A 13,824-nucleotide genomic window follows, 5' to 3' on the forward strand; every position below is an offset into this window, starting at 1 on the left:
CTCATGTTTGTGTCTATATACTGTATATGTCAGGTTCAACGTCTTGCTTTATTAGCTTGAAGAACCACCACCAAAAGCACTATGAAGAAGTTTTTTGATAATCCTGATAAAAGTAACATTCCCAAAATCTGCAGCCCCACAGAGACAAAAATTTTGTTTGACACTGCTGTCACAAAAACAAACACTGCAAAATATTGTCATATATCTGGCAAACTACTAGACTGTTAAAAGAAACACAACTTTTTAGCTAATCTTCACTGCAGTTCTAATCATTATTAATTTTATGTTAGTCTTGAACAGTGTCCATATTTTTCAGGTGGTAAATTGTTAATGTGTTTATTATGTAACATAATAAATATTTAAAAAAAAAATATTTTTATATATTGCTTGTAAAAGATTGAAAAGTGGCAACCGTAGTTATGAAAAAAAAAAATAAACGTTCTGTACTATTCTCAACAGGACAGAACAGTGTAAAAAAACAAAAGATGAAGCTTTTCTTTGTAATGCAACATATTACATTCATTAATGTTCCTTATTTTAACTGTACTTTTAATAAACATACTTAGTGACAGGGAACAGAGAAGAATAACTGAGAAAAGAAAACATTTTTTATTATTGGAAAATAAATTACAAAGGACAAAAACAAAAAAAAAAAACAGGAGAGAAAAGTGCAAGTGACTTCTTAACATCTGTGTTTCTGTCATTATTACAAATGTATGGACAGATCTTTGTATTTGAACAGCAAGCACATTCAATTAAAGCCATCTGATAAAATCGTATAGGATTGGGAAGCAACTGCTGTCAATTCACCCAAGAGTCAAAAATCAATGCTGTAAAATCAAATTTTTTCTGTGATACAGTACAATAGTCCACTATCATTTTAGTTATGCTGACAACAAACAGAGTTACAAAATAAAATATTTGCTTTATTGACAACTAATAACATTCTGGTTCATTTCACAGTGTACAAAATGAATGTAATTGAAAGATCTAAACCTAGTTTGTGCTTTTCTGCAAAACTGAAATAATGAATAGTGAACAAAGATACTATTCAGTACATAATTTCTAATTCTTGGAAACAAGGCACTATGTGTGGGGTGATTAAGAATTGGAAAAGCTATGTTCTACAAATAGAAGACTAATAAAAATGCATCAAGAATTTGTATTGGGTAACAGAAGTTTAATTATGAAGAGAAATAATATGTTTTTACACAGTATAGGTGTGTGCGTGTGTGTTTGTACACATACACAATTCTATTCTGATGTTCTGTGTCCAGTACAATTATTTAGTGCTAAGGGGAGTAGTCACTTACGAGCATCTTTCAAAAGGTAGAATTTCACAGAAATGGCAACATTTTATATATCATGAATTCTGTATATTATGTATGGTCAATACATAATATAATTTATTCCGATTTGAATAAGAAGGCCATTATATCCAAGACCATACAAAAGTGATTTTCTTTTCTAAATAATAAAGTGCTTCTAGTAATAAAGATTTAAAAAAATGGACTGCACAGATAAAGATCTATTAACAGGTAAACAAAACAAACCCATACTAACATGTGTCATATACTGCTCATATTGCACTACAATAAACCTGAAACACATACAAAAGACAATCCCATCTAATACAGCTACATAAGCAGAAGTGATCTTGAATATTAACAGACTTAAGCAAGGTACTTGGTGGTGGAAAACTCTTCGCTTTGATTACAGCATTAATCTAACCTAAATAAAGATTATATTTGACACTGAAAAAAAATTAAAATACAAGTAGCACAAATAGCTTTGAAAATTTAAAAGGGCATTACGCACAATTTGAAAAGGAATGCCTATGTAACACACCACTTAAGACGTCTGTGTAGATACAAGTTTTGTTTTGGGTTTTTTTTTTTAGGCAGAATTACTTTTTTGTAAGGCTAATTACTGTCTTCTGCAAATTTTAATTCCATGAACAAATAGTTGTGCATTTCTACACCCAGTTTCTCAAAACCCAGGTACACTTTACATTTGTAAAACAAAAGTAGTTTTAAAGATTCCTACATAAACTGGTACTGGTCACTTCTTCCCCTGGAAGCACAGCAAAAAGAGTATAATGTATAGGAATGCAAACATTGTACTGACAAATAAAACCAAGAAAGTTCTAAAGGATATGGGGCTGAAGTGGTTGTTCATACACTATAGTAGTTCAATAGTAACACACAATGTTTTACTTAATTAGGCCCCAGAACAAAAATATCCAAAGGATATACAGTATATGGCATAAAGAAGGAACAATGTCTAGTTTTGATATAACAAAGTGTACTGAAACACAAATTTATAACAGCTTGTAAACAGATCTGAAAGAAGCTCTTAAGTAATTATAAACTCTTTCTCCTGAAACAAGATTTTGTTACATTGTTGACTGAAATGCAAACAATTCCCTAATCTAATATTATTTATTATAAACAAATGTTCCCAATTTACATGTTTTTATGCATGTAAAATTCAATCCAGACTCTTTCGAAATTTATAAAATGATTACATTATTAATAAAACAGGCTTGTGAATACAACAAAGAACTGCTAAAATGAATTTTCAAAACTAGCTGTTATTAGGCAAGGAATGTGGGAGTAGTCATATTTACTCAAAACATATATATATATATATATAACTGTAGTGTAAAATAAATCTGTACCTTTCTTTTGTAAACACCAGATGTTAAAGAGTTTTGGCACATCTTCACTCAACCTGATTGTTTAAGGAGAATACACAACATAGTGTTTTTTCTTAAACAATACTGTACATAAAGATTAAAGATAAAGAATCAGTTGCACATTTTACACTTAATTTAAATAGATTAATAATTTTATCCATACCCACTTTTTACAAGTATGAGGAAAAGTACCTCAATAAGGAAAAAGAAAAAAGTGTGTATGCATGTTTATGTGGCAAAAAATGTGAAATTATTCACTGAGCAGATCTCCTCTTCATGTCTTCATTTCTTCACCACTGCTTTAACATGCTGTGCAATCAAGATCTTTGTAAACAGAATAATGTTTCCAAATCTCCATTAACACCCAACTGGAGACAGTCTTTCCACAGCAGACTTTAAAACAACCTCACCAAACTGATGGAGCACAGATACTTCTTCACTTTGTACCAGTTTTTTTTTGTTTTATTCTTCATCTCCACTTAATAAGAAGCTCAATATAAAGTCTATGGATTTCTGTCTTTCTTGTGCTGATTGTCTTCCAGAGACCTTTGGTGGTGGACGAATCAAGAGGCTTGCAAACAGTGTGGCTAAAATACAGAAAGCAGAAAAAAGAAAAGGCTTCCTTTAAGTTTTCTTAGATGATTCCTTTAAGATTTACTTAATCCATCAAAGACAAGCAATCCAAGTATTCATTTTCTAACTCACCAAAGGACTGCAACGTACAAGAAAAAGTACTAGCTAAGGTGAGTGCAATGTAGCCACTAAGCCTGGATAGCATGCCAATCTATCATAGATAAGAAACACCAGATAATACAGTACACAAAAACACATTTGAGGTTTCTTACCTATCATATTGGCATTAAGGTTGTTGTACTGTGAATACTTCAGTAGTTCTCTGAGGAATGCCATTAGATACCTGAAAACATTACGATGGACTCGGGAAAGCTGAGAAATTACCTACAAGGAGAGAGAAATATTAAATCAATGAAAGTAGTATAAACTTATCTCTTGACTTACTATTATTTATTTACAAATTCTTGCAAGACTGTAAAAGAATGTATTTTTTTTAGTTATTCTTCATTAAATAATTTCTGAAGTAAGGAAGTCTTTACTAAAAGGTATTGGTTTAGCTGCATAATTGAGGATCAAAGCCCCCCCTCATGAGCAAGTGTGGCACAAGCCATGAAATAAATCAAGATTATTAGCAAGCCAGCTCCCAACTTCTGGTGGAGCTGCTCTGTTCAAGTAATCAGTAATTACTCTGGTTTGGGCTTAAACCATCTACTATTCTTTGTAAATTTTTCACTTAAAGTAGTAATTTGAAAACCATGAACTACAAGTCAAAATATGAGTGAGACACAGCAATATACAGTACATATATGAAACAAGACCTGCAAAATCTATTTTTTGAGAAAAGAATTAAATAGGTATCACAATCAGACAAAAAAATCCCAATCAGAGCTATTCTAATATATTCAGTTTAACAGCACAATTATATATTGGTAAACATAAATATGTTGATGGTAAGCAAATTTTATCAATTACCTGTCTACAGAGGCGGCTATCCAAAGCACTATCCAAGCAGTTATTATACAATTCATAGCACACAACTGGCTCTGGTAATGCTTCCAAAAAAATTAACAGTGCTTCTGCTACTGAATGGTTGCTTCCGGCTACAAAGACAAGTTAAGGATCTTTATCTCCATTATTGAGTTTTAAAATCTGGGGGAACATTTATTTCTCAAACAGACATTTAGTGGCACTACAGTCACTGTATTTAAAATACTGTCATAATCTAATCATTGTAAAATTCTCTTTCTAAAAGCATCTAGTGGCTCTGTAGATCTCGAACACCTTTTATTTTCAAAAATCACCAGTTCTGAGGTCTCTCTCTATTATATGTATACAATTTATTTAAGCACTAATGTAAAGTGACATAATGGAAAACAATGAACTACAAATTGGGAATCAAATGCACAATAAATTGTCTCTTCAGCATTTCCTGTATGTACTTCAACTTCACACGTACAGAACGTGCAAGTATTTTTAAAAGAAAATGTGACCTGCAGATGTTTGTATGTATAGGTCCTTGATAATCTAAGCTACCTAAAGTTGATATAGATTTTGGGTTAGGAGTGGCTAATTAAAGGATAACGAGGTAGTCTTTTGGCTGGGGCAGCAAGTTTAAAACAATGAAGAGAACAGCAAGTTTAGGATGACAACAACAAACAAGCTTTGTTTGGAGTTATGTATTAAAAACTGACATTGGTTAGGTTTTGATCTCCTTTTTATTTGGAAGAACACCTTGAACCACATGTCTTTCTAAAGGTTTATCCAGCCCCGGAGCAGAACAAACTGGTTCGCTGTAAAATATCTTCTACTTGGGGATCTTACTGTTGGAGCTGTCTGTTCAATGATCATTTTTTATTTGTTTTTCTTACTTGTTACAGCTTAGTGTTTCTTTATTATCTATAAAGTTTGCAATGTATTGATTCTAAAGTTTGTTTTATTGAAATAGGGTTTTAAGGTTTTCCTGAAATTTCAGCTCACATAGTTTATGTGGTAGCAGGGTTCCCAGGTAGTTTAAAAGCAATCTGTTACAACATCAGTAACTATATCTTTGAATAATCGCCACAAAGTTTAAACAACTTTGATTTGCTCCTATATTAATACATTTTTATAATTAGTCAAATCAGATCATGTCTGAGAATAGGCACACTGATCAGCCAACTTCATCCTTGGGTCAAGAGAGAAATTCAACACTGGTTATCTAAATACCAGATTGATAATGAACAAATGAAGGTAAGGAGACCGGGTAAAGGCAACCATCTTCTTAAAAAAAAAGAAAGAAAAACAAATGCTTAAGTTCAAATGCAAGTTGGTGATAGCAGAAAAAAAATTAAGTTGATTATAAAAGGAAAACAGTAGTGAGAGTTGTAAATGTGCATACACCAACACCAAGTTAGTGAGGATAAAGTTCTTAAAGGACATTAAAAGTTAAAGATACCCTGAAAATCTACTACAAAACTAACCTGTGTGAATCTTTTGTTATTTACCTATGATTTATGTATATTTTTCTATAAATTGCTGAATGTGTCTCTGTTTATGTTCAAACATGCTTTGTATTTAAGCTAAATTATTTTTCCATATTTAAGCTAAATTATTTTTCCAATCTATATGTATAATTATTGTGCAGAATACTGGTCTCATAAGTGGAGTTGCAATATGAAAGAAAAACCTGAAGTGAAAAGTTTCCTTAATAATATAAAACCAGAAATTTCCACAACTATCCTCCCCTAAAATCCTGGATGGAATTACTTTCAGTCACACAGCCTCTTTCGTTCATTCAGATTGTAAAGGATACGTATTGTAACAGGAATAGATGTATCTAGGCAATCAATTATATCTTGGAGTTCATGCTGCATTCCTGGTGTTTGGAAGAGATCTTCCTATATATATGGAGTTGACAATAAAGAAAAACATGATATGTTTGTAGATTTCTTGTAAATTTGCATTTTGTAGTTTTTTCAGTCTCATGCCATACTTTATTAAAACATACTGCATGACATCCTTATTTGAAATTATATTGCATCATTAACATTCATACAACAAATTTTGAAAATCTATGAAAATACTGAGGCATTTACAGACACAGTAATGAAATATGGAAACTATAATAAAAATTAGAAACTCTTCAAATTTTACGAAAAATACAATGCTTTCTTATATTGTAATGTAAAGATTACTATAAAAATGTGTCATACAAAAAATTATCTGTGAAAATAAAGGGATAATCAACTCACCTCTTGACAGGCATGCTTATACAGATGGTCCACTAATAACCATATTTCCTTAGGTATTTTGAGTGGTGGATCCTCAGTACCATTATTGTCAACCTGAAGGTGGTGTACACGAGGGGATTCCTAAAAGAAAAAAAAAAAAAAAAAAAAGAAAAAAAAAAATTATATTATATTATATTATATTATATTATTATATATATATATATATATATAAAATACACACACATACATACATGCAGTGCTTGGTAATAAGGATATTTTAAAAGTAAAAGTATTCAATACCATCAGAAAACCACCTCATAATAGAAATACATGGTAGACAATGCCAAAGAAAGAAAACTGATGAATAGGTCTTTCATTAAGAGAAATTGCAAAAACAAAGTGTCAATCCAAAGGCAACTGGAAAGTGGAAGAAGCTTTGTTAGGAAGAGATCTGATTGACCCAAAGTCACAACCCAGTAAGAAGACAAGTTTCTGAGGTTCACCAGCTTGTGGGATATTCACTTCACAGCACAACTGTGTCAAGCTTAACAGTGGTTGAAAAAAGCAAGTCTCAGTTTCTACTGTGAAGTGGAGACTTTGTGCTGCAGGTCTGACAGGTACAGTGGCAGTGAGAAAGCTATTCCTTAAAGGACTAAATAGAGCCTTGAAATAACGAGTGTGGACTAGTATAGACTGGAAGCAAGTCTTATGGACTGATGAATCAAAACTTTAAATCTTCGGTTCATCAAGCAGGGTGTTTGCAAACCATCACAATGGTGAAAAGATGGTTCCTCAGTGTGTGACACCAACAGTCAAACATAGAGCATGAAGTGTGATGGTCTGGGTTTCTTTTGCTGGAGGAGAGTTAGTGTCTTTCACTGAGTGACTGGCAGTCTGAATCAAAACGATTACCACAGTTTTATGTTATATTATGTGGCTACTTTGACGAAAAAATAAGAATTGGAATAAAATTTTGAGCACTTAATGATTCCTTGACATATTTTTTTTATTTACCATTCTTTATTTGTTCTATGCCTTGATTTCATGAAATATTAAGAGTTTAAACTTTGTAAAGTTGCATAATAACTGGAAAACTGAGGTGTTCTAAAACTTTTGAATGGTGGTATACATACAGTATATATTTTAATATTTATTTTGCCTCAAGGATAAAGGTTGGATTGTTACTTTAATTTTGAACATGTTGCAGAAACAGAACAGTAGTCACTTTACTGCCAAAAGTGTTCTGCAAATAGTATAACAATGACAACAATTGCCACATACAAGATTAAAAGCCATAACCAGATTTTAAGAAAAAATATTCAAAACAAACACTGTAGCTAGCCAATTAATTACAATGTACTGACTCTGATTGAGGTCTTATTTTATCATTAAATTGATAAAATGACTTTTTCCACATTTAAACTTAGCATCACTCCTATAAAAATCAGACACGTCCGTCACAACTAAAAGCAGTTAAATAAACCATGGTTTTCAGGTTCAGAATAATAACTATAAATTTGATGATGATGATAACTACCATACCAAACAAACAAATAGCTATTAGACTGCAATCGGTCTGTATTGTTATTTTTAAGATGTAACCATTTCAGATCATCTTTCCAATATAATAATAAATTAAAAATTTAAAGTATTCAAAGATATGCTTTTAAAATACTTAGAAATTTTTAACATTTGCTAATAAGAAATATACTCAGTTAAGGATTCAGATTTTATGTGCTACTGACTTTTGAAGTTCAGGAAATTTTGGCTTTTGGGGCAACTGTATTAACAGATGAAATGACAGGCCAACTCAGTTTTTCCCTGCATAACTGTCCCTATGGAAAAGCTCTGTAAGTGATTAAGGTACTTAACAACTGAACAAATATATTTGGTATTAATATGCTTGGGATATAATTAAAAGATATGTTTGAAGAAGAAAGGGCATGACTATACCAAATGTATCAATTTGTTGTGGATTTTGTGTCTTAATATAAGGTACTAGTCAGGAAATGGCCACGAAAAAAGTGCCAGTACATTGCAGGGTCCACTCGCACACACATTTCGACACTTGTATCCACATGAGGGCCGATATGAAACTACCAATTAACATAATCTTCATGTCTGTGGGGTTGTGGGAGGAACTGTGCAGTAGATGGAAGAAAATATGTACAGACAAGGGAAGAATGTGCAAACTCCACATGGGTTTCAAACTCTAAAGCAGTATTCAATAAAACAATTAAAGAATGGTATTATGTTACACAATATACTATTTCAGTTTACTACGATGCAATATTACAATTTACTTCGTACTATTTTACGAGAATGAGGCACAGTGTTTTACCTTCTCAATGAAGCTTTCTTCTCCCTGTATAAGGAAGCCAAAGAAACAGTAGAATTGTAATGAAGAGAGAAAAGAAAAAAGTATGTAAGATAAAAACTGATTTATGAGACAGAAAGAGCTCAATTACATAAGAACATAACACAAGAATTGAAGAAGAAAATAAAAAAAAACAGTCACTATTATTTTATTTATATCCTTCAATCCAACAAAATGAAGTTGTTTTATTGGTGGGTGTTGGTCTATTTTTTTTTTTATCAAACCAACAGTGCAAATAATTAAATATAATGAAATGAATGAAAAGAAGAAAACTGTAGGTCTTAAGAAATAAAGGTCTAGTATATCCATTTGTTTTAATCCATGGAATATGTGAGACACTCTTCATGAGGTGATATGCAGAATGACTAAGAACATCCATGAATCATGGTCTTAAAAAACTATTTTTAAACAATATGTAAAAAATACTTCTTTACTGCTTGTCTAGCACATCTATAGGCCAATTTTTTTTTTTCTTTCAGAAAAAGAGGAAAAACAGTACATGCTGGTCTGTAGACTAACATATAGCATAAAATAAAAGCTTTCAGTGAGTGGCAAAAAGAGATTTTTTTTTTTAATTAAATCACACAAAAGGTCACCTCACTCAAAAATTAATCAAGTTATCTACACTCACCTAAAGGATTATTAGGAACACCATACTAATACGGTGTTTGACCCCCTTTCGCCTTCAGAACTGCCTTAATTCTACATGGCATTGATTCAACAAGGTGCTGAAAGCATTCTTTAGAAATGTTGGCCCATATTGATAGGATAGCATCTTGCAGTTGATGGAGATTTGTGGGATGCACATCCAGGGCACGAAGCTCCCGTTCCACCACATCCCAAAGATGCTCTATTGGGTTGAGATCTGGTGACTGTGGGGGCCATTTTAGTACAGTGAAATCATTGTCATGTTCAAGAAACCAATTTAAAATGATTCAAGCTTTGTGACATGGTGCATTATCCTGCTGGAAGTAGCCATCAGGTACATGGTGGTCATGAAGGGATGGACATGGTCAGAAACAATGCTCAGGTAGCCTGTGGCATTTAAACGATGCCCAATTGGCACTAAGGTGCCTAAAGTGTGCCAAGAAAACATCCCCCACACCATTACACCACCACCACCAGCCTGCACAGTGGTAACAAGGCATGATGGATCCATGTTCTCATTCTGTTTACGCCAAATTCTGACTCTACCATTTGAATGTCTCAACAGAAATTGAGACTCATCAGACCAGGCAACATTTATCCAGTCTTCAACTGTCCAATTTTGGTGAGCTCGTGCAAATTGTAGCCTCTTTTGGTCTCGCATTTTGCAAATTTCGCCCACAGGACTGCCGCATACTGGATGTTTTTCCCTTTTCACACAATTCTTTGTAAACCCTAGAAATGGTTGTGCGTGAAAATCCCAGTAACTGAGCAGATTGTGAAATACTCAGACCAGCCCGTCTGGCACCAACAACCATGCCACGCTCAAAATTGCTTAAATCACCTTTCTTTCCCATTCTGACATTCAGTTTGGAGTTCAGGAGATTGTCTTGACCAGGGTCACATCCCTAAATGCATTGAAGCAACTGCCATGTGATTGGTTGATTAGATAATTGCATTAATGAGAAATTGAACAGGTGTTCCTAATAATCCTTTGGGTGAGTGTATAAGGTTCAGAAAGAGTTATGGAGCATGGAAAAACAAAATAGTAATGTATTAGTTATACAATATTGTTTAGGAAACAAAAATCATGATCCTTGTAAAACCATTCCCTTACGTACAATTTATACCACAATCTGCAGAGAAAAACGTACATGCAACAGCTGATAAAATTTCAGCATTAACTGAGTGCACAATTATAGTAGTAGAAGCACGAAATAATACATTTAAAACACATTATCTACTTAAACAGCATAAAATAAGTTTGTGCCATTTATGTGGAAAATAATACAATAAAAGTTTATTCTTTAGCACCCACCAACAAAAAATAAAAACAATCTACTTTTGCTAATATTTTACTCACAAGATCAATCAACTTTGTTACTGGAATCTCTCTGATTGGCTTCTTCATCCGACAAAGGCTTTCCAAGGAAGTGCCAAAACAACTAGGAAGATAGTTTCCCCCAATGGTAAGAAAGTAATCTTTGCCCCGATCTAAATGCAGGACCAGGATATCTTCAATTTTGTCTTGACATGAATTTAACATCGTTACAGAATCTTTGCTGACATAAACTTCCAACCAGATTTCAATTGTCTCATCTGCATTTGGAGAACAAGTGGTCATCAGAATAAAAATAAGTCATAAATCGGAGCATATAAAAATGCATTTGTGCTACAAAAAAGCTTTTTGTTATAACCTTCAAGTAACTACATAGATAATCATATAAGGTTAAAAAACATTTTTAAATTCAGAGTATTACTCTAGTCTTTATTTCCATGTAGTAGCGGTACATTTCGGTGTCTTGTATGTCTGTAGTACTAGGGTGTTGCACCGTGTTAGCCATTATGAATGTAGAGAAGAGCCAAGCAAAATGACACATGCCTGAAGAAGGGGCCTGAGTTGGCTTGAAAGCTTGCATATTGTACTGTAATCTTTTTAGTTAGCCAATAAAAGGTGTCATTTTGCTTGGCTCTTCTCTACATTCATAATGGCTAACACGGTACTGCACCCTAGTACTCTAGTCTTTATGAAAACTAAGACCTTTGAAAATAAGTAAACAGTCTCTGATTACTGGACCAGCTTAACCAAACTGTACACTAGTGTACTGCAGTGCAGGGCCTAAAACCATTGTTCAGAGGACCTCAATTGGAATTTTTTACTATTAGCAAGTATCATCAAAACAACAGACATATCAAAACAAATTAACAGCAAAACTGCAAAAGTAAGGAACCTTTCAGAAGTTCTAAAAATGTAAACCCTGCTGGAAATGTAGACACTGGTATAAGGAAGGCACAAATTCAGGAATGAAGCAAAAAGTGTTTTCCAATTTAAAAAAAAAACAAACATTCTCCATGACATCAGCTTGTCACCACTTTTTCGGTTTTGAAGGGTCAGAAAAGAAATTGTTTTTCTAGTACTTTATATTTTGTTTTTTTTTTATTATAATTCTTCTTTCAGTGTAGGTAAAATATGGCTCCATTAAAATGTTTGAATATTTACTGATGGAATATGAGAAAAAAAAAATCAAACATTTGTAAGTCAGTTAAGTGTGCCTGTAATATTTTTGCATAAATAAGATAATTCACCTTTAATTCCTGTTTGAAGGCTCAGTGCAGTTTGACCACTGATCTTGTGTTTTGCAGTTTCACTTTGTGTCAGAAATTCCTCCTCTTAAACATCCATACTGCTGCACTTATGCCAGTGACTCATCTATTAGGCACTGCAACAGGAATACGAGTAATGCATGTAGGGTGAAGAGATCTAAATATGCTGCTGTATTTTTGAGGTATAGCAGATTCCGTTTGAGGAATGCAGATGATCCAACTAACAATAATACTGTACCACTTTCATGTCAAGTGTTTTTCAAATTTCATGTGTAAATTCAAAGGTATTGTTTTGTAGTTCTGTTCAGTGCCAATGCTGCATGTGGCATCACTTCAGAGGGCACACACACAAAGATTTTAATCAATATAGGTTTAGGTTTTTATGAAAGACAAGAAATACAGTACTGAGCAAATTTTTTCAGGTTTCTATTAAGATTGAATGCTTTCATAAATAATTATATGAATAGTTTTTATGAATCAGTAAACCTCCTTCAAAGTACAGTAAACAGGAAATAAACCAAAATCAATATTTGGTTTAATACTTAAAAACAGCAGCAGTTCTCTAGGTACACTTGCTTTTAGCTTCTGAAGGTTATTTGTGTGGTATGCTGTTCCAAGCCCCTTGGAGAACTTGCCACAGTTCCACTACAGATAGTGACTGTCTTACTTGTTTTTGTCTCTGCAAGCTTTTCCCAGAATTACACTATGATGTTGAGATATGGCTCCATGAGCACCATACCATCAGTTGCTGGATTCCCTGTTCCTTTCTTTTTTTTTTACAGCAGATTTTTTATTTTTTTTTTTTATTTTGATCATGTGTCAGGGTCTTTTAAATGTTGTGCCTCACTAATGGTGCAATATGTTGAATAAAAATACACCTATAAATCTCAGCAATGAGGGGACCACCAATTTTGATCAAATCACTAACTCCATTTGCAGAAATTCAGTACTAACTTTCCAAGGAAATTCCAGATTACTTCACTGTTACATGCAGATAGATAGATAGATAGATAGATAGATACTTTATTAATCCCATTAATCCATGTATCAGCTGCTACCCCTCCAGAAAACAAACTAGCCTTGTTATTTGACTCATCAGTTCAGAGCACCTTCTGCCATTTTTTTGTACTCCATCCCTTGTATATTTGCTCCAGTGGATTGCCAGTTGAAAGCTAAGTTCTGAGCAGTTCTAAAAATCTTCTGATTTTGAAGGGAAGTAAGCACGATGGATTACTCATTTGTTGCACTCAATTTCCTTGGTTAACCACTGCATTTTAAAGAAACAAACTTTGCCAGTTTGCTAGTTTCTGCAGAAGAGAGTGGATAATGCATCTTGAAATTTCTTCTTGGTTATGTTAGGATTATTATTATGCTCACTTTTGCCATGGTGTGGGATTTGCTGGTTAAACCATCACATCTAAAGCAACCTCATCTTTTTTTAGAATGATTATCCCTTGCTCAGTTTCATTCCCCCTACACAGCTGTTTCAGTTAGTCATTTTGCTCAGCCTACATATTAAATCATTGGTCATTAGTACCTGTTTGTTCTATATGCTTAATCAAACACTGGGCTATATGTCTACAAAGATCTCACATTTGTATGTTGAAAGTTGCATATTGATATGCTAGTTCCTTTAACAACATTTAAATACTTATTGTATTGCTTCACTTTCTGCAAAATGAATGTTTGGAAAACTAAATATAACCAACATAAATATT

General features: G+C 33.1%; 1 protein-coding gene across 3 annotated transcripts in view; it reads right to left on the bottom strand.

Annotated features, from left to right (window-relative positions):
• Positions 1–590: 590 nt before the first annotated feature.
• ocrl (OCRL inositol polyphosphate-5-phosphatase) overlaps positions 591–13,824 on the bottom strand; it is an 88,346-nt gene continuing 75,112 nt past the window's right edge. For 2 of the 3 annotated variants that reach the window (XM_039766062.1, XM_039766064.1), the window contains 7 exons: positions 10,866–11,101; positions 8,822–8,845; positions 6,502–6,621; positions 6,063–6,147; positions 4,244–4,371; positions 3,544–3,655; positions 591–3,285 (listed from right to left, as the gene is read on the bottom strand). In XM_039766062.1, coding sequence (XP_039621996.1) covers positions 3,161–3,285; positions 3,544–3,655; positions 4,244–4,371; positions 6,063–6,147; positions 6,502–6,621; positions 8,822–8,845; positions 10,866–11,101 — 830 coding nt within the window. In that variant the 3' untranslated portion in view covers positions 591–3,160. The remainder of the gene's footprint in view (positions 3,286–3,543; positions 3,656–4,243; positions 4,372–6,062; positions 6,148–6,501; positions 6,622–8,821; positions 8,846–10,865; positions 11,102–13,824) is intronic. The other variant, XM_039766063.1, reaches the window with a different exon arrangement.

The sequence above is a fragment of the Polypterus senegalus genome, chromosome 10 (genome assembly GCF_016835505.1).
Source record: "Polypterus senegalus isolate Bchr_013 chromosome 10, ASM1683550v1, whole genome shotgun sequence".
Taxonomy (NCBI): domain Eukaryota; kingdom Metazoa; phylum Chordata; class Cladistia; order Polypteriformes; family Polypteridae; genus Polypterus; species Polypterus senegalus.